The following is a 24,832-nucleotide window of genomic DNA, read 5'->3' as shown; positions in this document are numbered from 1 at the left end:
GCCAGAGATAAATGGCCCCACAAAAGGCTTGGCTGCTGCCTCGAAACACACAGCTTCATCACTGTCCTGTTCTGTTTCTTCCATTTCCCCAGTTTGAGGAACGTAGCATAGGGTTAATACTCTGGACTTGTATATTGAAGGCTAGGATGAGAGCTGGTTTTAATAATAATAATAATAATAATAATAATAATAATAATAATAATGGCCCACCTGAGCATTTACAGAGTGCTTTCTGCACATGGAATCTCCAGGCAGCAGTGTATGTATACAGGGCCTGTGTTTTGAATTCTAGGATCAGAGCTGGCTTGAAATAAATACTACTACTGCTAATACTATTACTACTAATAGTGGAGTTCGTCTGAGCATGTGCAAAGTACTTTCTGCTTACCACAGACAGGGCACACTGAGTCTCCATACACGCAGGGCCTGTAGTTTGAATGCTAGGATCAGAGCTGACTTGAAAATCATCACCATCATCATAGGAGTTCATTTAATACTACTACTACTACTACTAATAATAATAATAATAATAATAATAATCTGACCTGTATTTGAACACTAGGATCAGAGATGAATTGAATTAAATAATAGTAGTAATCGTCGTAGAAGTAACCTGACTTGAATTTGAATGCAGGATCAGAGGTGACTTGAATGAAATAATGATGATGATGATAATAATAATAATTCATATGAGCATGTGCAGAGTGTTTTCTGTTTCCTAAAGACGGGACATGTTGAGTCTCCCAGCAGTCATGGTAAGTATATGAAGGTGACAGAACATCACCAACATTGGATAGACCCCGGTTCAAATTCCTGCTTGCTGGATGACTGTATATTGGTCCTATCCTGAAGCCTGACCTACCTAACAGGGATGTTGTGAGGATAAAACACATTAGGGGTGAGAAGGGAGTTAATCCAGAGCTCCTTGGAGGAAAAATGAGACCAAAAGATCTCCAGGAAGCTGCAGAGCCTTGTGTTGTTTGGATGTCAGGTCTAAATCCATTGGACTGTCGCCTTTTGCTTCTGTTTCCCAGGTGGCCTGCTTACCTGCCTACCTACTTATCTATCTATCTATCTATCTATCTATCTATCTATCTATCTATCTATCTAAAAGGTAGCATGATTGAGCAGCTCATAAAATCTGCCCTGGGACCCATTAGCGTCTCTTGAACTCGTGTCCCATTTTGAAATCCATGCAATGTTTGAGGAAGGCTTGGTTTGAAGTCCTCTAATTCTGGGGCCTCACTCATTATCCAGGGAGCATTGAGTTACAAATAACATATTTATAACTAGTTCCTTTGGAGTAACTAGGATAGAACAAAATGCCATTTTGTCCTCTCCATTTCCCTCCTCTCGTTCTCCCAGCATCATTGAGATACATGGCATTGCTCAGAAATAAAACAACCCCGGTGACAAACGGCCCTGCCGAAGACCGACAATCTAATAATACTATTTTTCATCAGATTGTTGACAGTCTGATTATAAGGAAAAGAAATGGAGGAGGAGGAGGAGGAAGTCGATGGGATAGGAACAAAGGCTTGGATGTCTTTCCAAAAATACCTTGCCTTGACGTCGGCGTCTGCAAAAGATCCATCTGTGTGTAGCAGAAGATGGCCAACTGGAAGGGAAGGCTTTTTGCAGGAGGAAATGGCTATGAAATTCCCTGTCACATTGGACAGAACAGGTGTATATTTACCAAAGGTTTTTCGAATACAAAATAATGACCCAAACACATCTTATCCTATTGAAAAGCATCATCTGTATTGTATCGCCAGCATTACGGTTTCTTTCTGCTTCAGATGGCACACCCAACATATCATTTTGGGTTGGATCAAACATCATTTCAGGTTGAAAGAGGGGTTAGATATTGAAGCCGGAGCAGTTTTCTATGGCATTTAATTCCCAATTAAAAACAGATGTCGTGCCTCACATCACCAGCGTTGCAAAGGAGCATTACCTAGCGCCATCCAAAAGTTACTTTTCAGATCTCTTAGCATCCCAAAAGGTTCCCATTCCATGCCATTCAGGTCTCAAACACTCCAAGATTATTTCTACAGTGATACCTTGGCATGAGACATAGGCTGGTATTTTGCTTGGAGCAGACACCTTTCCCTGCGGCCGATTGAACTGAGTTGTTTTGCCAAGCCCACATTCACCATAGTATTGCAACGTATGGGCATCTGCTGTACCATGGTTGACAGTGGCATGACCCATGCTCCACAGCAGGCATCAATGCACGTTGATGTGCTCCCCAATGCTCATCCAGATGCCAGCAAAGCAGTGCTGGATGGAGCTCAACCAGCGTGCCTTGTGGGCATCAGAAGGACCTGGTGCCCAGATCAGTTCCCAATGTACAACTGAAAGGCCCGGATGTTCTGATGTGTTACCAATCTTGTGGGAGGCTTCTCTCATGTCCCCACATGAGGAGCTTGCACACGGCCAATTCTTTCACACCAGGAGCGACTTGCAGTTTCTGAAGTCACTCCTGACAATAAATAAATAAATAAATAACTGAAAGGCCCAGTGGACATCAGAAGCAGCCAATGCCTGATGTGCCTCAGGAGTTCCTGATGCCCATGAGAAATGCCTGGTGTGCTTTGGAGCAGTCTTGCCAATGGCCAAACCTATTTTCAGAATACACTGCCCACCCTCTCTCTATCCTATCATCCATCCATCCTATTCTCTCTCTCTCTTTCTATCCATCTATCTATTCTAATCTATTCCTCCATCCTTCAATCCTATCATTTGTCTGTCTATCAATCTGTCAAGAGAGTTGTAATTGGCATTCTCTGGCAGAGCAAGCGAAAGACTTTGTAAAACTACAAATCCACCCACCCCTGCCCCAGCTCATTGCAATCCCATTCCACTGGGACAGGGCAGTTCAAGTATGGTCAAACGGCATTCATTTTAAAACATAGATGTACCCGGGAGGAGGCAATTCCCTCTTTCCTGGTGTGAGCTCACTATGTTTCCCCAAACCCTTGGACACCAACGCCTTTCCCAAGGTATGGATTACATGGGCGATGCTTTCTGACAACTCCAGGCCTTCCAAACCCTCCTTGCCTTTTCCCTTTGATTCCATCTTGTTTGTCCTCAGGGCATCTCAATTACTCTGGTCTCATTAAATGCCTTCCTTTTGAGGTTGAGTGTCTGGCGGAGGTGTGCCCACCTTGGCATAGAAGCCCAAATGTTCTTCTTTGATTTTTAAATCCCGCAGATCAGGTTCGAACCCAGTTCTCAAACCACACCAGGTCTCTTGAGTTACAACTCAACTTAGTGGTGTCATTTTTCAGGGAGGACAGGGTTAATTATAAGTGGTTTGTCACTACTTCCTTCCAAGCGTGGATTTGGGACCAGCCCAAGTGAGGGCAGGGCAGGGTCTTGCCTTGCTTGACGTTGACCCCATGTCCAAAATCTATCCACCTGTTTCCTGGCCAAAAGAGTTCAGTCGAGGTTGAAAGCCTTGTTTTGGATGCAGTGGTCAAGGGATGGGATGGGGTTCGCCTTCTCCTTGGATTCTTTCCAGTTGCTTTGCTGTTTCCGGATCCCTTTCAATGGAAGATGACCTTGGAGACATCCAGGACACATTCGTCTCGGTGGTGGCTCAATTCAAGCTGACCCTTCCAGAAGGCCGAGGATTAACTGGCTGAACCAGGAGAGTTGGAGTCATTTGACGGGGTTTTCTGGAAGCTTTTGAGAGTCTAATAAGGTATTTTCGGGGCCCAACAGGTTCCTGCTGGCTCAGGGACAGATACAGGAGGAAAATAATCTCCCAGCATTGATCCTGGCCTCCTGTCATGATATATGATTCCTTCTCCTGGCAGGTCTGAGATGTAGGTGCCTTGGGACCTGGCAACCCAAAGCAAGGAAATCCTAGGCATCGACATCTATCCCAGCTTATTTTGGACCCTGCTCACCCTGACGTGGAAGCTTCCCAGTATCTGATGTTGTGGACACCGGGTGGCAAATGCCATCTTTAAACGTTTTGTGAAGAATAAGTCAAAGATAGCCTTTGAAAAGGGCTTGGTTAGGAGAGGCTTTGTTGCTGCAAGGAAAACAATTGCCCAAAGAGAGAGAAGAAATTTAGAGATGGATGACCTGATATACTCATGTATAAGTCTAGATATTTTAGTCCAACAAAACCCCAACCCAAAAAGCCTGGGATGACTTATCCATGGGTCCATATCAAGTTCTCGTCTCCAAAAAGGAGCCGTCCCCCTCTCTGTCTCGAGTGATGAAAGGCAAGAGCTTAGTCTGTTGTGGGAGAAAGTGAAGGAAGCATTGTCTCCTCTCTATTTTCTCCATTTTTGAATGGCTAGATGGGGAAAATGGCACTGGTGCTCTCCCATCTCCGTGGAATGACCCTTCTCCATGAGTGAATTCAAAAGCCATATTGTTGACCTCAGACCCTGCCCTTGACTTATACATGAGTGTACATATAGTCCATAGTGAAAATAATTCGTAAGTAAGATCCTGGCCCTGATCTTTCAAATACTGTCACCCATAAGGACTAGAAACCCTGCCTCTTTTCATGGGAGTCCCAGCATGGGCTGGATCATGTGCTCTTTCCGCATGCCCTTCCTGATTAAGCCCTCCTTTGTCCTGGTGGTGTTCCTACTTGTCACAGCTCATTTTGTCAGTTGGACAGAAGTCTCTCTCACCACCTGGCACCAGCTTGGCATTAGAACGGGACGGCTTGATGCAATGTGGCACCTCCCCAGCCCTCCGCCTCTGCACAAAGCGCTGACACAGTGCCCCGATGCTTCTGCGTTTTTGTGCCAAATGGCTCAGGAGGCCCTTGATGAATTGCCCTAATTACAGTAATTAATCGGGCCGGACAAATCGGCAAGGGGACTGTTATTTTTTCACAGGACAGTTTCTTCCCCAGTGACAATGAGACCAGAGGCATTCATGTGCCGTTGGGATGCCAGCGCAGAGCGTCGGAGCATGGTTCCTGGCAAAAAGAGTAAATGGAAGGAGAGCTTGAAGCCATATCAACTCAAGGTCCTCTACCTCTTACACCTATGGAACAAAATGTCCACAAAATGCAATTCCACATTAGGCCAAAATTGGGCTAAGATTCTATCTTAAATGCCACAGCAACAAACTAGGAAAGTCTGGGATTTGTAGTTTAGGGAGAGGTCTTTAGATGTCTCAGCCAGAGAGCATCTCTTGCACCTCAATGGACTACAAACCCCATAATTGTAAAAAGGACACAGCCCTGGCAGTTAAAGTGGAATCATGATGCTATAATTATATTGGATGAAAGGGCCTGACAAAAAGGAAAAGACAAAGAAAAGCACCTAAAAGTGTTTTAAAAGGATCACTTTTGATATTTTTGCCATCAAGAGCTGAGTTGTACAATCAGAAAACTGAGCATTCATCATCGCCACCATCATCAGCTATGTGCTAGAGGACTTAGAAATTGTTCAATAGTGTTTACTCTTCTCTACATGGTTGCACTTCCACAATAAGTCCAGGTCTGTATCCCCAGTGGATATAGGAGCCATACCATAATACTAGTTGACCTTTTCAGGTTTGCTGCTGTACAAATGATTGAGATAACTTGCATGCCTGTGTGGAACATTTCCACTTGTGATCTCAGCCCAAAGTCTATGATTATTGTCCGCTGTGAACTCAGCGTCCGTCGAGCGGCACATACTGTTTTCAAACAAAGCCTTGTCATCGTTTTTATGCAAACTCCTTTTCACAAGCGAAAGCCTTGGCAGCCTTGTTACAGGAAGAGCTCAGGGCATATTCTTTTTCTTTTGTTGACTCGTTCTTTTTTCATGCCCGGGTTATGTCAACAAACCAGCCAGAAATGAGCCCAGCTCTGTTCCACGTGCCAATGCCATGCCCTGTGTCGTTTCACAGGTGGAAAACAGCACTTTGGGGGCCATCGTGTGGTTTGAATGGCAAACATGGGGGAAGTTTGAGGATGCTGCAGCAGTTTGCTTTTAACTGTGTCTAGTGGAAGGGCTCGATTCAACTCCTGCCTCTCTTCTCTCTTTGCTGAAATCATTAAGTGTAGCCTAGTGTTACACTTTGAACTCAGTTTGCAGCAATTGAAGTTAGCTGAGGACAAAGGAGGAAAGTGGGAGAAGAAAACTGGGATACTATATATATATATATATATATATATATATATATCCACGTATAAGTCTAAAATTTTGAGTTGGCATCAACTGTTGCTATTTGCATGTGGATTTGAATTGAATTGTAAATCGGCATTCATGTGTTCCCTGGGGTTTGAGTTCATATCCAGCATTGAATTTGATAAAGACTTATACATGAGATAGACTTATACACGAGTATATCCATTATTTTCAAAGCAGGGGGAAAGTGGGAAGACAGAGGATTAGTCAGGACTGTCCCTACCAGACAGTTGTAGAATATAAGAAGGTGGCATTTTCTCCTTCCCAGTAGACTCTGGTAAAAGCAAACTGTAGCATCCTCTCCAACTTGTGTATTCTTCCTCCTGGAACAGCATGTGCCATATTGGCCATACACGGATGTTGGTTGGCCGCAATCCTCCTGTTTTTTCCTCTGTTAAATGTTGGCGGGTCCGGAACAGCACACAAGGAGGAGGGCGACGTGGAGGAGTGAAAAGTCCGTCCTCTGTGGGCTGCCTTCCTTGCAGCTTCCTGCTTGGCAGTGCGGCACACGGCGGAGGGAACCAGCCGCCCGGATGCCTGCCAAGCCCGCCTGGTTGAAAACAAACACCGCGGAAACCGCTGGCGTATGGCCGTTTAGCTTTATGAGTCCCCAGGGAGGGATGCACAGTTAACGTAACACTTCAAACATAATTATTGATTGCGTACATAGCCTGCTGTGCTCCGGCTGCACCATCAGCAGGACCCAGGGAGGAAAGAGATGCAGAGCCAGGGAGCTGGCACATAGAGTCATAGAGTTAGAAGAGAATGGACAGGCCTGCCAATGTGGGCATAGGCCTTAGACTATGCTTCTGTCTTTCAGCAGGCAGACCCACAAGGAGGTGGCACTGGTAGTTGGCACCACTGGGCATATGCCCATGACTTCCTGAAGGGGCTGCCATTTGCACTTGGATTTGAGTCCAGCTATAAATCAGCAGTTATGTTTCGTTTGGGGTTTAGGTACATGTACACCATTGACTTTTGCTTCTGAGCCAGTTTTAGGGATTTGGACTGAAATTGTAATGATCATATATACTTGTGTATAATAATTTCAGGGGTTTTTTTCACCCATGTCAGGAGTGACTTGGAGAAATTGCAAGTCACTTCTGGTGTGAGAGAATTGGCCGTCTGCAAGGACGTTGCCCAGGGAATGCCTGGATGTTTGATGTTTTACCATTTTAGTTCATAAATTGGCCCCAATTGAAATTATCGTATATGTGTCTAGTAATTTTAGCTCATAAATTGATCTCAAAACCTGGGTCGACTGATCCATGGGTCAACGTGAGTACTGTACTACTGTACCTTCACTCTTATCCATTAAGGAACCATCCTCTTCTTTGAGCAGAGTGGTAAATGGCAAGAGCTCAGTCCATCCAAAAAGAAGCTGTGCTCTTCTCTATGGTACCATTACTGGTCTTCTAAAATATTTATTTATTGTATCAGGAATGAACCAAGAGTACAATTGTAGTGTATTTAAAAAAGTTTGGAAAATTGGCATTATATTAACTGCCCTTTGACCAGTAGCTGGCCACTTGAAGTGCCTCTGGTGTTGCTACAAGAAGATCCCCCATTGTGCATGTTGCAGGGCTCAGACTGCATAGTAATAGGTGGTCTGTGGTTTGCTCTCCTCCACCCTTGCATGTTGTGGATTCCATTTTGTGGCCCCATTTCTTAAGGTTGGCTCTCACGGTGCCAGAGCACAGTCTGTTCAGCGCCTTCCAAGTCGTTGAGTCTTCTTTGTGCCCAGGAGGGAGTCTCTCATTTGGTATCAGCCATGGATTGAGGTTCCAGGTTTTAGCGGCTACTTTTGGACTCTTGCTTGCTGAGGTGTTCCTGCAAGTATCTCTGTAGATCTTAGAAAACTATTTCTTGATTTAAGGCGTTGGCGTGCTGGCTGATATCCGAACAGGGGTGGGCCGGAGATGTCACTGTCTTGGTCCTTGGACCAAGGTCTTTTAAAATAAAAAAAGGGCTGTGGCATCTGGGGCAGCTCCCCCCTGAGTTGGTATTGGCACTTTCCCCTCTGTATGGAATGATCCTCAAATTATCCATCAGTCATATTAAAACCCATAATTTTGGCCCACTTATATATGACTTCTAGACTTCTACGCTAGTATATATGTTAATAACAGAGTCTATGTTCGGGTCCTGCTTATCTTCATGACTGTATTTCCCTCTATGAACAGGCATGAGCATTAAGATCTGCCGGGGAGGCCCTTCTCTCGCTCCCACCTCCGTCACAAACACAGTTGGTGGGGACTAGAGAGAGGGCCTTCTTTTTGGTGGCCCCTGGGCTCTGGAACTCTCTCCCTAGGAAGATTAGATTAGCCTCCACTCTGTCCACCTTCCGGAAAGACCTGAAGACTTGGATGTTCCAATGTGCCTTTGACTAATGGTTTAGCTACTGATCAAGTCTGCCTAGCCCTAATCTTTTTTTGTTGGATCTCCAGCACTTTAGTCCTAGCCCCGGCCCTACAATTTGTGTTTGCACAAGCCCTTGACCTGCCCCATTTGTCTCAAATCTGCACATGCCCACTTTTCTTGGCTGTTGGTTGTTTGTTGCTTGGTTTATGTTTTATGATGTCTTACATTTTATTGCTTTTATTGTTTTAATAAAGTTGGCTGTTATATATTTTTAATTGGGTTACTTGTAACCTTTGCTTATATTGGGCTTGGTCCCCTGAGTCCCTTCGGGGAGATGGAAGCGGGATATAAGAATAAAGTTATTAAAGTTGTCATTAATGTTTTATTGCATTAACCAGAAGGTTAGTTTTGGCTAAAGAGCCATGTACATTTATTTGCCTGGTTTTGTATTGAGGTACACCTCCTTTAACAACATCGATGTATTCTATCACCATCTCTAGGAGTGCATCTACACTGTTGAATTAATCCAGTTTGATTCCACATAATGCTATGTAATCCTGGGAGCTGTAGTTTGGTAAACTCTTTGGCAGAGAAGGCTCAAGACCTTGTGAAACGATTTCACAGCATTGTGCCATGTCGTTTCAATAGAATAGAATAGACTAAAGTTATTGTAATTGTACATCATACAATGAAATTAAATGCCATTCCCAATCACACTATATATTTTTCATTAATTTTTTTTTATTTACCATAAATTGCACATATTTCATACTAACATTCTTGCACTGCTCTATTTTTCAATCGCTTGCTCCCAGGGCCAGGTTTTGACTCTCTTTCTAAATACTAAGAGGGAGAGAGCTGCCCTGATATCACTAGGAAGGGAGTTCCACAACCCAGGGGCCACCACTGAGAAGGCCCTGTCTTGTCCCCAGCAACCATGCTTGCAAAGAAGGTGGGACCAAGAACAGGGCCTCCCCAGATGATCTTAATCTCTGTGATGGTTCATAAGGGGCAATATGTTCGCACAGGTAGGCTGGGCTGGAACCCGTTTAGAGCAGTGGTTTTCAACCTTCCTAATGCCATGACCCCTTAATACAGTTCATCATGTTGTGGTGACCCCCAATCATAAAATTATGTTCATTGCTACTTCATAACTGTAATTTTGCTACTGTTATGAATTGCAACATAAACATCTGGTATGCAGGATGTATTTTCATTCACTGGACCAAATTTGGCACAAATACCTGATATGCCCAAATTTGAATACTAGTGGGATTGAGAGGGGATTGATTTTGTCATTTGGGAGTTGTATTTGCTGGGACTTATAGTTCACCTACAATCAAAGGGCATTCCGAACTTCATCAACGATGGAATTTAATCAAACTTGCCACACAGAATTCCCAAGACCAACAGAAAATACTGGTTTGGTGTGCACTGACCTTGATTTTTAGAGTTGTAGTTCATCTACATCAGAGAGCACTGTGGACTCAAATGATGGAGGATCTAGATCAAACTTGGCACAAATCTTCAATATGCCCAAATGTGAACGTTGTGGAGTTTGGGAAAATAAGATCTTATAGTTCAGTGATTCTCAACCTTTCTAATGCAGAAGGAGGCGAGGGATGGGCAGATGGCTTCGCCTAGGCGCCTGCGGAGCCAGTCGCCCATCCCTCGCCTCCTTCTACCTTCTTCGCGCGCGGCCTAGGCGCCTGCGGAGCAACTCGCCCATTGTTCACATCCTTCTGCCATCAGAAGGAGGTGAGGGATGGGCAGATGGCTTCGCGCGTGGCCTAGGCGACCCACAGATCTCTGGGAAGATCAGGAGGAAGAGCCTACCAGGAGTGCCATTGTCTCAGGGGGTCGGCCGCCATTTTGGAGGGGGCGTGGCCAGCCAATGAGGCTTCATGACCCCCAGAAAATGGCCAAACGACCCCCCGAGGGGTCGCGACCCCCAGGTTGAGAACCGCTGGTTTAGGGCTTTATAGGCTAAAGCCAGCATCATATATGTACAAATTTCAAAACAAGCACCCATAGGATAGAGGCATCCCAGGTTGAAAACAAAAGAGGGCTTTTGTAGCTTTAGTGGTTGTGGAGAAATGGGGATTTCTCTGTTGAAATCCCTTCTTCCTCACAACCATTAAAGCTACAGGAAACCTCTCTTGTTTTCAGTCTGGCGACCTTAACAGATAGATAGACTCGGATATGGCTGCAGGCTGGGAGACTCCCAAATGGAAATGGGATGAGGCCGATGGGTGACATCAACTAAGGACATCCCGGGCTGTTCCCTCTCTGAGTTTCCTGACGTTCAGAGGAAGGTGGGAGAGAACAATGGATGGGTTGGACAAACCGGGAATCGTGTGACTAAGTCCAACCTGGTCCAAATTGGCAAAGCCTCTTGGCTGCAGGGGGAGAGTTTTGGAACTGACAGGACCTGATGCAGCAAAATGAATGCTTGTTGGGGGAAGGTACGGTGAATTCCACCGAAGAGCCAGAAGGTTTTCTCAGCATGTGTTGCTGCCCATTTGGAGATGTTCACATCAGACCTTTTTGTCTGCCATAATGTTTTCCATTCAACCATCCCTCCATCGGCAGTTAATGCTACATGTATTGTCGAAGGCTTCCGTGGCTAGAATCACTGGGTTATTGTAGGTTTTTCAGGCTGTCTGGCCATGTTCTAGAAGCATTCTCTCCTGACATTTCTCCTGCTTCTGCGGCAGGAATCCTCAGAGGTTGTGAGGTCTGACAACCTCTGAGAATGCCTGCCACAGATGCAGGCAAAATGTCAGGAGAGAATGCTTCTAGAACATGACCAGACAGCCCGAAAAACCTACAACAGCCCAGTTGATGTTACACTTGGAAATGTAGTTGATCATAAGGAGTTTGGTTTTGTTAAAGCGGAATCATCACATTCGAGTTATGCTGTGTGAAAGAGCACTATGAGAAATCTGGGGTCATTCCTTAATATTGCTTGCATGTTTAGACAGAGGGCTGTTCTGCACAGCCCTATATTCCAGAATATCAAGGCAGGAAATCCCACAATATCTGCTTTGAACTGGGTTATCTGAGGCCCCTTCCACATAGCTGAATAAAATCCCACATTTTTTGCTTTGAACTGGAATATATGGCAGTGTGGACTCAGATATCCCAGTTCAAAGCAGATAATGTGGGAGTTTCTGCCTTGATATTCTGGGATATAGAGCTGTGTAGAAGGTCCCTGAGTCACACTCAGATAATGTGAGATTTTCTGCCTTGATATTCTGGGATATAGAGCTGTGTAGAAGGGCCCCGAGTCCACACTCAGATAATGTGGGATTTTCTGCCTTGATATTCTGAGATATTGGGTTGTGTGGAAGGGCCCAGAGATAGGTATGGGTGCTCTGAGACTTTGGGTTCATCTATACTGCTGAATGGATGCAGTTTGGCACCACTTGAGTGAGCCACGGATTTGAAGTCTGTGAATAAGGGGCTTCGCTGTCCTTTTTGTAGTCAAAAGAGCATCTTGTTTTGCTACCTGGCTGCGCTTTGTTTGCATTGCAGGTTTGCTGTTTGTAGTGTTACAGTGGTCCAACTGAAACTAAACATTTGGATCTCCTTTCCTTTCAAAAAATAGCAAACGGGGGGGGGGGGGGGACTTGCAACAGTTATTATCAGAGGCAATGTTTTTCAAATGTAACTTCCCAAGCTCCAACCTTGGAGAACAGGGGCCTTCCTGAATCCATTTCTGGGTTTTCCCCTGCCTTTGGCCATCTTCTTTCCGAGAGGGACAGGCTTTAGTTGGTTCAATAGCATCTCTTTACCTTCCTGCCAAAGGCCATTTGTGGATCAATAGCGGCTCACAGCTGCCTGGACATTACCTGTCTGAGCCGCTGGTTGATCTTCTTCCTCTCTACCAAAGATGCCGGTCTTTGTTCTGGAGGCTAACTTACACAATAAGCATTGTCCCAGGGCGACATTGCCAGTTGAATGTTAAAAAGTGGCTGTCCCATTCGGTATTTACAAGAGCTAAATATCGGAACTTCGCAATGGTTACTGACCAAACATGACCCTGCCTGAAACGCACCACTTAAGCCAAGTGGGCCACAGACCCGTACTTAATATTATTGTTGCCTACCACAGCATTGCACTTAATTCCCGGGCCCCCTAGAAATTTTGGGCTTGCACAAATCTTGGCCCGGCCTTTTAAATTTTAAATTGCCTTGAACAGGCAGGATTACTTTTAATATATGTGTGTTATGGTGACAATTTTTATGCTTATATTTTGTTTTGTTAATCTTATGGTTATGTTGTTTTTACTTTGTATGTTTTGTGATGTTACCTGGGAACCGCTCTGAGTCCCCTCGGGGAAATGGAGCGGTATATAAATAAAGTATTATTATTATTATTATTATTGTTATTATTATTGAGATGTTGCAAACTGGGATACTGGCAAAAAATGACTGCAATTGTTTGCCCATTGCAGAATGCTGGCCATCTCAATGCAACCACAAATGTCATTCCACAGTGCCCTAATTTTCAGCTCCTCAGAAAACCTTTGGTGGGAAGGTACCTGGCTTCAGAGATGGGGTTTTGGTTCCCATATGGGAGAAATCTAAGCTGCTTTGGGTCCCATTTGGGGGAAATCGGATCAGATCAATTAAAAAACCGCTTTGTTTTCCATCCAGACAAACCTGACAGCATTGAGTGTGCTTTCTTACTAAGGGTGAGCATAACACATCGATTCATAACGTATCCATATCCCCCCCCCCCTTTCTCTCCCAGGGACGATGCGCCCGGTGCGAAGGAACTTTTACGATCCCTCCTCGGCCCCCGGAAAGGGAATTGTGTGGGAATGGGAGAACGACAATAACTCCTGGACGCCCTACGACATGGACATTTGCATCACCATCCAAAATGCGTACGAGAAGCAGCACCCGTGGCTGGACCTCTCCTCCCTGGGATTTTGCTACTTGATCTACTTCAACAGCATGTCTCAGGTGAACCGTCAAACACAGCGGAAGCGCCGCCTCCGCAGACGCATGGACCTGGCCTACCCTCTCACCATGGGCTCCATCCCCAAGTCCCAGTCCTGGCCCGTGGGCACCAACTCGGGGCATCCCTGCTCCTGCCAGCAGTGCCTGCTGGTCAACAGCACCCGGGCTGCCTCCAACGCCATCCTAGCCTCCCAGCGCAGGAAGGTCTACGCAGGCAATGGCAATGGGACGATGGCTGTTCGCCAGAGCAATACCTTCAACGGGACAGCCCTGTGGTCACTGGGCAGTGTGCCCAACGGCGGGATGGCCAAGATGGAGCAAGTTCGCACCGCCAACGGCATGCAAGTGGCCACCTTTTCACGGAGTCAGAGTGCCCCCAGTCATGCCCACCTCCCAGGGCAAAACAACCTGAACCGGCCTGGGACCCAGCGGGTGGCCATCTTGAGTACCAGGGCTTCTATTCCACCAGGGTAAGTCTACCGAAAGCACCATGTTGAAGCCTAAATAGGCAAGCCTTCTCTCAATCCAGTGCAAAGCAGAGCTGATAAAGATTGAAAAAGAACGTTGGTTTTTTTTTGGGGGGGGGGGGGGAGGGGTCACTATCCAAGAATACTAGCTTGAGAACAGTTCATATGAAAGGGGTCTTAGTAGACCACAATTCGAACAGGAGTCAACAGTGTGATGTGGCAGCTAAAAAAGTCAATGTGACTCTAGGCTGCATCAATGGGAGTCTAGTGTGTAGGTAGAGGGGAGCAATAGTCTCACTCTATTCTGCTTTGTTCAGACCTCACCTGGAATATTAGCCCTGTGTCCAGTTCTGGGCACCAAAATCCAAGAGGGATATGGAGAAGCTAGAATGTTTGCAGAGGCAGTCGACTAAAACGATCAAAGGTTTGGAAACTATGAATCCCCCTGAGGAGCAGCCTAGGGCTCTGAGTATGTTTAGCTTGGAGAAAAGAAGGCTGAGAGGAGGCATGCTAGCCATTTTGAAATGTTTGAAAGGATGTCACATTGAGGTGGAATGGACAAGGTTGGTTTCTGCTGCTCTGGAGATTAGGACACAATGGATTCAAATTGCCGACAAAGAGGTCCCACCAAAACATTACGCTAAATTTCCTGAGCCATTCAGGAATGTGCTGCCTGGAAGTCTGATGGAGTCTCCTTCTCTGGAGGTTGTTGAGCAGAGGCTGGATGGCCATCTGTAGGGAGGGTTTGGATGGTGTGCCCCTGAATGGCAGAATGAGGTAGGACTAGATAGCTCTAGGGAGTCCATTCTATCTCTAAGATCCAAGGATTCTATTGTTCTTTTATCCTAATTTCAGTCAGGGGTGTTCGTAGGGTAATCACACCCTCTTCTCTTTGACTCCTATCCTGCCATCCCATAGGACTTCCACATCTATCACCCAGGTTCTTTTTTCAAGTTATGTCTTGCTTTGTTTGCTTCTCCTTGTGAAGCCCCAAGCCCCATAGGATTTCTCCCTTTCACCTTTTCTGACAAACAAAAAGAACCCGCTTGGCTCAGGTAGCAATGCCCAAAGGAGCCACAAAACGCTAGGATGCAAATAAAGAGCACTGCTCCAAAAAAGAGGGACCCTGTTTGGCATATACCACCTTATAATTTACTGATGCCTGAATAATTTACTGATGCTTGAATCTGACTCATTCGTGGATCCAAATGACAGGTGGTTTCAGCTGGTAGACTTTGAGGTGACGGTGGTGAGGAGGAAGGTTGCATTTGGGCATGGGCATTTCAGGTCTTTCTGTCTCTATAATGGAGGAAGCCTGCCTTCAGCTGGTAGTGCTATCTTTCTCCCTGGATTCCGTTATGCCGCCTGCCCGCTGGCGTTGGCAGGGAGAGGAAACGATTCCGAATGGCAGCTTGCCACCTGCTTTGGGAAAGAGACAGAAGGGAGCTGAGTGCTCTTAGGGATCCTATCTATGGGGTGGGCACAGTGGAGGCTGGCAAAGGGGAACAAATATTCCCCAGCATCCACTTGAGACTGGCACAAGAGCTGCCTAGAATCTCCCTTCCTCTCTTGCAAAGGATGCTTTTTGCCAGCGCTGGACCTGCTGGCCTGGGGTTGCCACGGCAACCAGGTGCCAGGGCTGAGAATAGCTGGCGTCTCTCCGGCCCTGAGGTCTCGCCCGTTTCGCTCTTTTTCTTCCCTGCGTCGCTGCCTGATCCCTTTGATGAATCTGCCGCTTGCTGTGGCACGTACCCAGCGGAGGCCGCATTTGCAGCTCATTCCCAGTTGGCCCCGCAAACGAAATGGAAGATTTTGAACACAATATACAATAGTTGGCACGGAGCCATGCTTGGCTGGGTGGAAAAAGATGGGCGAATCTGCTCCCAGTTGTCTCCTTTCCTTTATCTTTCTGGCCTTGAAATCAGTTGATCTTGAACTAGGACAATTTCCCCTATTGTTGTGCTGCTGTTGTTGTTGTTATTACTATTGTCATCATCATCATCATCTTTTAAGAGAGGAAAACAGAATGATGGTGATAATAATGATAATAATAATAATACAACAATAGGGGAAATTGTCCTAGTTCAAGACAAAATAAGAACTACCATTTTCCTTTCTTAAATGAGACTCAAAGTGAGCGCCCAACACTAACTCGTTGAAGATTTGGGTATATGGGCTTTTCACTAATATGTACATCTGGTTGCACTCTTTTGCCTCATATGCCCGTTTTTCTGGGATAATTCATTGTCGCAAAATTGGGAACTTTCTTTACAAAAGGAATTAACTACCTTTTCCGGGATGTTTATCTCCAAAGCAGCATCACAACGCTATGAGATAGAATGTGGGAACCTGACTGTTTCCATGCCAATACGTTTCCGTTTGCGTAGACAGTGTGATTATTGTGAGACAAAAGGCTGGAAGTTGTAGCTGTACCAGGTCTTTCGCCTCCTCTACTCAAACGAGTGGGGCCTCACCAAACTACAGCTCCCAGGATTCCACCGCAATGAGCCAAACTGCCGCAATTCTACAGTGTTGGTCACAAGTAAGGAAGGAAGTGAACACTGATACGCATCACTGGAGCATACTTCCAAACTGCTCAGGAACCACCTGGATGCCCAACTGAGGCTGCCACCATTTGCATGAGCTTCCTTCCTTCTTCTGGGTGACTGCTCAATAGAGTTGGGGATCTTTGTGTCGGTGGATCTTGCGATGCCCATGCACAGGTAGGGATGGCTCCTTTGATGGTTTTCCCAGCCAGGATTGGAAACGTTTGAATTGTAGAATCCAGTAGTTGGGAGGGATCTCCTAAGCTTTCAGGTCCACCTCCCTGCTCAACTCTAGCTAGAACATCCCCAACAGCAGGACATCCTTTTGGAGATAGGCCAGACAATCCTACTGTTAGGTGGATTTGTAATTGGTTAAGTGACCGAACCCAAAGGATGCTTCTCTCCAATGGTCCCTCTTTATCCTTGGAAGAAGTAACTAATATTGGGGTGCCATAAAGAGGGCTCTGTTCTGGGTCTTTCAGGGCTGTTCAATATATTTATCAATGACTTGGATGAAGGTTTAGAGGAGATGATGATCAGGTTTGCAGCTGACACCAAATTGGAAGAGATGGCTAATACTCCAGAAGATATGATCAAAACAACCTTCCCAGATTAGATTGCTGAATGGCCAAAACTAACAGAATTCGTTTCAACAAGAAGAAATGGAAGATACTTCAGTTAGGCAAACAAAATGCACAGATACAGGATGGGTGGACCCACAACAGAATTACATGTGAAAGAGATCTTGGAGTCGAAGGGGAGAACAAGCTGAACATGAGCCAACAGAGTGAGGCTGCAGCTCAAAAAGCCAATGGGATTTTGAGTCAAATCAAAAGGAGTCTAGTGTCTAGGCTGAGGGAAGTCAGGGTGCCCTTCTCTTCTGCTTTGGAAAGACCTCACCTGGAATAACAACCCTGTGTCCAATTCTGAGCCCCACAATTTAAGAGAGATGGTGACCCAAAGCTGGAAGGTGTCCAGAGGAGGGTGACTAAAATGATCAAAGCTCTGGAGATCATGAATCCCTCTGAGAAGTGGCTGAAAGAGCTAGGTCTGTTTAGTTGTGGAAAAGAAGACTGAGAAGAGACATGGTCACCATGTTTCAATATCAGACAGGAAGAGGGAGCTGGCTTCCTTTTTGCTGCCCTAGAGACTATTTATTTATTTATTTAAGACTTTTATATCCTGATCTTCTCTACCTCTGCAGAGGGACTCAGACCAGCTGCCAGCAAAAATTCAATGTTAACACTAAAAATCTAAAACATAATACATGTTTTAGACTAGGGGACCTTCCAAACATATATCCCAGAACATCAAGGCAAAAAATCCCACAATATCTGCTTTGAACTGGGTTTTCTGAGTCCACACTCAGATAATGTGGGATTTTCCGCCTTGATATTCTGGGACATAGGGCTGTGTGGAAGGGCCCTTGGACTCAATGGAGCCATGAGTCCAAATGACAGGAAAGGTGATTCCACTTGAACATTAGGAAGAACCTCCTGAACATATGAAGAGCTATTCAGCAGTGAAACTCTCTGCCTTGAAGTCTGGTGGAGGCTCTTTCCTTGGAGGCTTTTAACAGAGGCTGAAAGGCCATCTATTGGTGGTACTTTGATTGTGCTTTTCTTGCATGGCAGAAGGGGGTTGGCCTAGATGGCCAACATGGTCTCTTCCAAGTCTATGATTCCATGACTGACCCTAAAGGCTCTAGATCCCATCTGCTCTTGGACTCATAGTAATAGTAATAATAATAATAATAATAATAATAATAATTATTATTATTATTATTATTATTATTTATTCATATTTCACCCTATCTTCCAGAGGGGACCCAGAATGGATTCCAGCATATACAGAAACAAAGGCAAATGTTCAATGCCTAGAAACAATGAAACACAAATACACAGATAAAGGTAAAGGCTTCCCCTTCCGGCTCTGAGGGGTGGTACTCATCTCCATTTCTAAGCTGAAGAGCTAGTGTTGTCCCTAGACGCCTCCTAAGTCATGTGGCTGGCATGACTGCATGGAGTGCCATTTACCTTCCCGCCGAGGTGGTACCTATTGATCTGTTCACATTTTCATGTTTTCGAACTGCTTGGTTGGTAGGAGCTGGGGCAAATAGCAGGAGCTCACCCTGTCCCACAGATTTGAACTGCTGATCTTCTGATCAGCAAGTTCAGCAGCTCAGCAGTTTAACCCATTGCGCCACCGCGGCCCTGCTTAGTAGGGTCAGCCCTGCTTAGTCCTTAGATGGGAGGCCACTCACAAATGCCAGGCATTGAAGGCTCTATTTCCGAGGAAGGGGTTGGTCAAAACACTTCTGAGGATTCCTTGCCTAAGAAGGTAGGTGACACATCAGAGAAAGAGACCCTACCACCATTTTCGGTAATAGATTTCATTGCCTTACAATCAATGGAGAAACTGCCCATCTTGAGAGCATCAGATGCCATTCAGGAAGAAGAACATCTGAGTCAGAGAGCCAAGCCAACTGCTTTAAAGAAGATACCTTGAAATGAACGAGTGGCATGACCTCTCCGTGGTCTGGTTGCAACGTTTGGGTCGGCTTAGCCTCAGAAAAGGGTGCTGAAGGGTGTTTGTTTTCCTCCTCTGGCAGCCAAGGTCTATGTTTTTATGTTTCCGTGCATTCCATGCAGAAAGCCCCCGATTTCATCCCTGGAAAGTTTAAGGCAGGGTTCGGGATAGTGATCTGGTTGGACTGCCACTCCCAGGATGCAATTAGGGAGAAGACCAAGCTCTGAATGCAGCACATAAATAACAACTATCCACTCGTAAAGAGGGAGCATTGGAGCCAGCACACTGCTGTAGCGCTCAGTGTACAGATGTATTTCTCGTGTGGCCCTCGGAGGCTATAGGCAGGAAACCTAAATAGCCCTCATTAAAGGATTACACCCTTCAGGAGAACATGCTGGGATAGGCTTTAAGCCCATAGGAATTAGAGTCCTACCCATAAACAAAGCCCATTTCATCCCGAAGACTTCTGTACATTGCAAGCAGTGGCGGGCGTCACGTAAAACCACGGCTGCAAAGATGTAATTGGTGGTGTTGGAAGGTTGCTCGCTGTTCTGTAACCTCTCTGGCCTCCAAGCCAATATGGAGAAGCAGATTTGCAAAGTTGCCCCTAGTCAGAGAGTAGCAACAGGATCTCGAAACCATATCTTGACTCAGCTTCGGCCCTGTGTGCAGGCGTGTGTCACTTTCTCGTTTTTCTTGAAACACACTCTTTTCTCCAGATATGTGTGGCACCCTTCAGTGCAAGGCTGCCTTGTGCCTCTCCAAAACCATCACTTGCTTTCCAGGTTTAATTTATTTCACTGTTTATATACTGTAAGTTTTAAATGGTAAAGTGTGTTGCTTGTAGCACTGTTAGCCGCTTGGAGCCTCCTTTGTGACAGGAAAATGGAGTAAAAGGTAAAGGTTTTCACCTGACATTAAGTCCAGTCGTGTCTGACTCTTGGGGTTGGTGCTCATCTCCATTACTAAGATGAAGAGCTTAGACAGCACCAAGGTTGTCTGTAGACACCACCAAGGGCATGTAGCCAGCATCACCGTTACTTTCCCACCAGAGTGGTACCTATTGATCTACTCACCTTAGTATGTTTTTGAACTGCTAGGTTGCCAGAACCTGGGGCTAACAGCGTGAGCTCACACCGCTCCCCGGATTCGAACCTGTAACCTTTTGGTAGCAAGTTCAGCAGCTCAGCAAATTTAACCCACTGTGTCACTGGAGGAAAGTGGAGTACAAATAAATAAACACTATTATTATTATTATTATTATTATTAACAATAATAATAAAATGATGATCTGTAATAAAACCAGGCCCAACATGACTCCCCATTCCTCCATTTCTGGGTCAGCTGCTGAACTTTCTTGAGCCCCCCCCCCCCCCATACACACACACACACGCACTATGTGAAACTGCAGGGAGGGAAGCTTGCTGTAATGTCAGAAGGGGATTAAACGCCTCCCTGAAGTCCGCTGACCGAGCGGCCGCCTAATCCAGACCTCGAGCGAGAGACAGCTTGACCTCCCTGCTTGGCTTTGGACTTTCTTTCTTAAAGAGATCGACTGTGTGAGGAGCCATGAAGACCAAGCTAGTGGTCAGGTACGTGTGTGGAAGTTCTCCGGATGCAGGCACTGGATTTGGTTAGTGATTGAGTTGCTGTATTGCCGATGGCTTTCATGGCCGAATCCCTGGGATGTTTCTGAGCTATATGGCCAGTGTGGTCTAGCAGCATTTCCTCCTGACATTTTGCCTGCTTCTGTGGCTAGCACCTTCAGAGGATGTGATGGTGGTAAAGCAAGTTGAGTATATAGTATATTGAGTTGCTTCTTACGGCAGAGTCGGCTCTCCATGGGTCCCATCATCCGTATTCAAAAATACAATTGTATGTAATGGGGACTTGAGCATTCATGGGATTTTTTGGTATCTGCAATGGTATCTGCAACCAAACCTTGATGGATACGAAAGGCCCACTAGATCATATTTTTCTGGCCTCTCATGGGAATACAAATGTGCCAGAGCGAATTCTGTCTCCATGGTGGAATGAAACTTTTGGAAACTTCTCAACCTGACTCACCCCACTTCTTTTCTCTTCTAGGGTTCCTGCCCTCCCGGTCAAGAACCTGAATGGAACTGGCCCGGTCCATCCTGCCTTGGCAGGTAAGACTAGGAAAGGCAGCACAGCAATAGTGAACGCCTTGTAATATGGACTCAATTGGAGTGGGCCCTACCATTGCACTCGTCTAGTTTAGGGACTTTGGGACTTTAACACTCCGAACTCAGTTTGTAGTAGTGGAAGTGAGTGGAGGACCAAAGGGGAAACTGGGAAACAGGGAGAGAAACTGGGACGTTTTCAAAGCAGTTGACAAAGTGGGATGGCAAAGGGTTAACTGAGACTGCACTTGCGAATTTGGTCTAGTTGGAGGGTATGGGTTTTAATGATGCCTTCCCTATTGTGCGTGGGCACACGTTGAATAGCAAATGGGCAAACCCTCCACTTGCCCATTTGCCTCTGTGAATTAAAGGTTAGCTCCTGTCAACCAGGGAAGCTGTCACAAATGGAAAGAAAAGGGTTTTCCCCTCTACTTTCTTTTCTTTTCCTCTTTTCAAGCCATTGGTATGAAATGAATGACTAAGCAAAGTGCGTGTAGGCAGGCAGGCAACTTTTGTCCATTGGTTTTCAAGCGAAATCGGCAAGGCAAAATGGTACCACCCACATGTTCTTGGGGCACATGAGGATGATGTTGATGATGCTGATGGCACTGCCCCAGCCATGGGATTGGATTGATTAAGTTGGGGAGCTACCATTTTGAGGTTCCCTCAATGCCTACGAATGATGGCAAGGCATCGGGGGAGGGGAGGATGCCCAAAGAACTACTGGAGGTGGGACCCCAGTTTGGAATTCCCTTTTCATGGCACTGACAATTGTGAAGATTCTGGTGCTGAGCCAACTTTTGGTTTCCCATGAAAGATTTCGATCCCAGACTCTCTCTTCTTTTGTGCTCAGCTTACTTCCATTGCTGCAAGTGCCAAAGTAGTTGGCACTCTATTAACTCAGCAGGGTGGAGAGGAGAGTGGGCAAAGCCTTGCCCTTCCTAGTTGGCAAAGGCAAAAACAAACTGCGACAACCTTTCCTAACTTGTGTGTCCTTCATCATGAATAAACCTTGCCATTTTGGCCATATTCTGATGTTGCCTGATTATCCATGTTACAATTTGCATCCAGAGGTCATGCAGTTAGTGAAGGCTGTTGGAATGATGATGATGATGATGATGATGATGATGATGATGATAATAATAATAATAATAATAAGAAGAAGAAGAAGAAGAAGAAATCAGCATATATATCTCATTTGCTGTGACATACTGTGTTTTTGTGTTAGAATAATAATAATAATAATAATAATAATAATAATAATAATTGCAGATCCCAGTAGGGTGGCCTTTTGCAGCTGACAGATGGTAATTTTGTCAGTGCCAATTGTGTTTAAGTGCAGGCCAAGGTCTTTAAGCACCACTGGGACCACGTTTACTGGCTTGTGCCAGAGTCTTTGCTGTTCAATCTTAAAATCCTCGTATCGTGTCAGCTTTTCCAGTTGTTTCTCTTCAATCCCACTGTCGTCTGGGATTGCAACATCAACGATCCATACTAGATTTTTTAACACGATCGCGTAATCCAATATAACAGCCAGCATAGTGATCTGGTTTGCTGTGTATTAATCTTGTTGTGTTTCAAATACTAATAATAAAATAAAATAAAACATTATTTGTACCCCGCTACCATCTCCCCAAGGGACTCGGTGTGGCTTACATGAGGCCAAGCCCACAACACATCAATAATACATTTCAAATAATAATAATAATAATAATAATAATAATAATAATAATTTTTTAACCCAGCCTCTCTCCCCAGAGGGACTCAAGGTGGTTTCCAAAAACCGAAAGTGACAAACATTCAATGCTGTACACAGTATGGAAGGGCAGCATGTATGTTTAACTTCCTTCCTTCCATGCCATTTTCTCTCTTCCTCCGTCCTAGGAATGACTGGCATTTTGATGTGTGCGGCGGGCCTGCCGGTCTGCCTCACCCGTGCCCCGAAGCCCATCTTGCACCCACCGCCGGTCAATAAGAGTGACATGAAGCCCGTGCCTGGCATCACCGGAATTTGTCGGAAGACCAAAAAGAAGCATTTGAAAAAACGTAAGAGATGCTATTCAACTGTGATCTTTTTTCAGCCCCCTGCTGCCCTCTAGCTGTCGGATACCTCACGTACCTACATTTCAGGTTGGCATCGGTAGACAGAATCCAGGATCTGCTTCTGACCCTGGCATTTGGTCTCTGATAAGGGCACTCCCTGCCGTGTTGAATGCCCCACACTGCCCAGAATGGCCATGCAGCAAGTGCTCTGGGGGTTTGTCGGAAGTTTGAAATGCCAAACAAATACCAACAGATGTCCTCCTCAAAATGACAATCTCCCTGCCAAGATAATGGAGGGGCCCTATTTCCTGTCTCTATCACGCTCTCTAGGCTTCCATGCTATAGTTATTACATTGCCTTATGAGCATTGGCTTACAATCTTCCTATGAATGAGAGACCTCTGAAAGCTGGGGTCTTGCTCAGGTCTTGCAAACCTAGTGGGTTTCCAGGACCAACTGGATTCGAAGCCTTGTCTCTAGAGTTCTAGGCTTCCAGGGAGAGTTCTGGCTTTATTTGCTCCAGAACCCATTGATTTGTCGTTTTGGCAATCCACTGTATCCATAGATATCTTCTCCAGAGAAAACAAAAAATGCTGTGACATGGATAGCTATTCCAGGTTTTGGTATTCAGTGGTATTCAGACTCACGCTCTTGTTACATCCGGGATAGACTACTGCAATGTGCTCTATGTGGGGTTGCCTTTGAAGATTGTTTGGAAGCTTCAGATATTCCAAAGAGAGGCAGCCAGGTTAATAACTGGGGCAGCATATAGGGAGCACACAACTCCCATGTTGCGTCAGCTTCCCTGGCTGCCAGTTTGCTACCGAGCACAATTCAAAGTGCTAGCTTTGGCCTATAAAGCCCTAAAAAGCCCTAAACAGCCCTGGCCCGGTTTACCTGTCCAAATGCATCTCCCTCTATGAATCACAGTGATTAAGATCTTCCAAGGAGGCCCTGCTCTTGGTCCTGCCACCAACACAGCCGCGATTGGCGGGAATGAGAGAGAGGGCCTTCTCAGTAATTGCCCCTCGACTATGGAACTCATTCCTTGAAAAGATTAGATCATCCCCTTCCCTCCTGTCCTTCAGAACTTGAAGCATGGTAAAAACCTGGCTTTGGGGCCAAGCGTTTGGGTCAGTGCAATAAGGTTATAATGGGAAACCCTACCCTGCTGATTGGATTTGGTTTGCTGTTTTGAGATGGTTTTAACAATTGATTTTAAGTGATTTTAATGTTTATATATCTATAGTTTGTTTTATGTTCTGGCATTGAGATATATTCGAGTATAAGCTGACCCGAATATAAGCCGAGGCACCTAATTTTACCACAAAAAACTGGGAAAACATAAATAAAAATAGATACCAATAAAATTACATTAATTGAGGCATCAGTAGGTTAAATTTTTTGAATATTTACATAAAACTGTAATGTAAGATAAGACTGTCCAACTCTGATTAAACCACTATTCTAACCTTCTTCAGTGTAAGTGTGCTTACATATCCTTCCAATAATAATAAAGGGAGTAAAATAATAAATGTAATAATAATAATAATAATAATAATAATAATAATAAAGTAACACATGTAAAAATAATAATAATAGAGTAAAATAATGTAAA

General features: G+C 45.3%; 1 protein-coding gene across 5 annotated transcripts in view; it reads left to right on the top strand.

Moving 5' to 3' along the window:
- DTX1 (deltex E3 ubiquitin ligase 1) overlaps positions 1-24,832 on the top strand; it is a 37,482-nt gene that overhangs the window by 3,050 nt on the left and 9,600 nt on the right. For all 5 annotated transcript variants that reach the window (XR_010910501.1, XM_067473274.1, XM_060785427.2 and 2 more), the window contains exons 3-5: positions 13,275-13,956; positions 21,117-21,178; positions 23,057-23,218. Coding sequence is in view for 4 of the 5 variants with exons in the window: in XM_067473274.1 (XP_067329375.1) it covers positions 13,275-13,956; positions 21,117-21,178; positions 23,057-23,218 (906 nt within the window). In the remaining variant the exon portion in view is untranslated. The remainder of the gene's footprint in view (positions 1-13,274; positions 13,957-21,116; positions 21,179-23,056; positions 23,219-24,832) is intronic.

The sequence above is a fragment of the Anolis sagrei genome, chromosome X (genome assembly GCF_037176765.1).
Source record: "Anolis sagrei isolate rAnoSag1 chromosome X, rAnoSag1.mat, whole genome shotgun sequence".
Classification (NCBI taxonomy): domain Eukaryota; kingdom Metazoa; phylum Chordata; class Lepidosauria; order Squamata; family Dactyloidae; genus Anolis; species Anolis sagrei.
This window is presented reverse-complemented; position numbering and strand designations above follow the sequence as displayed.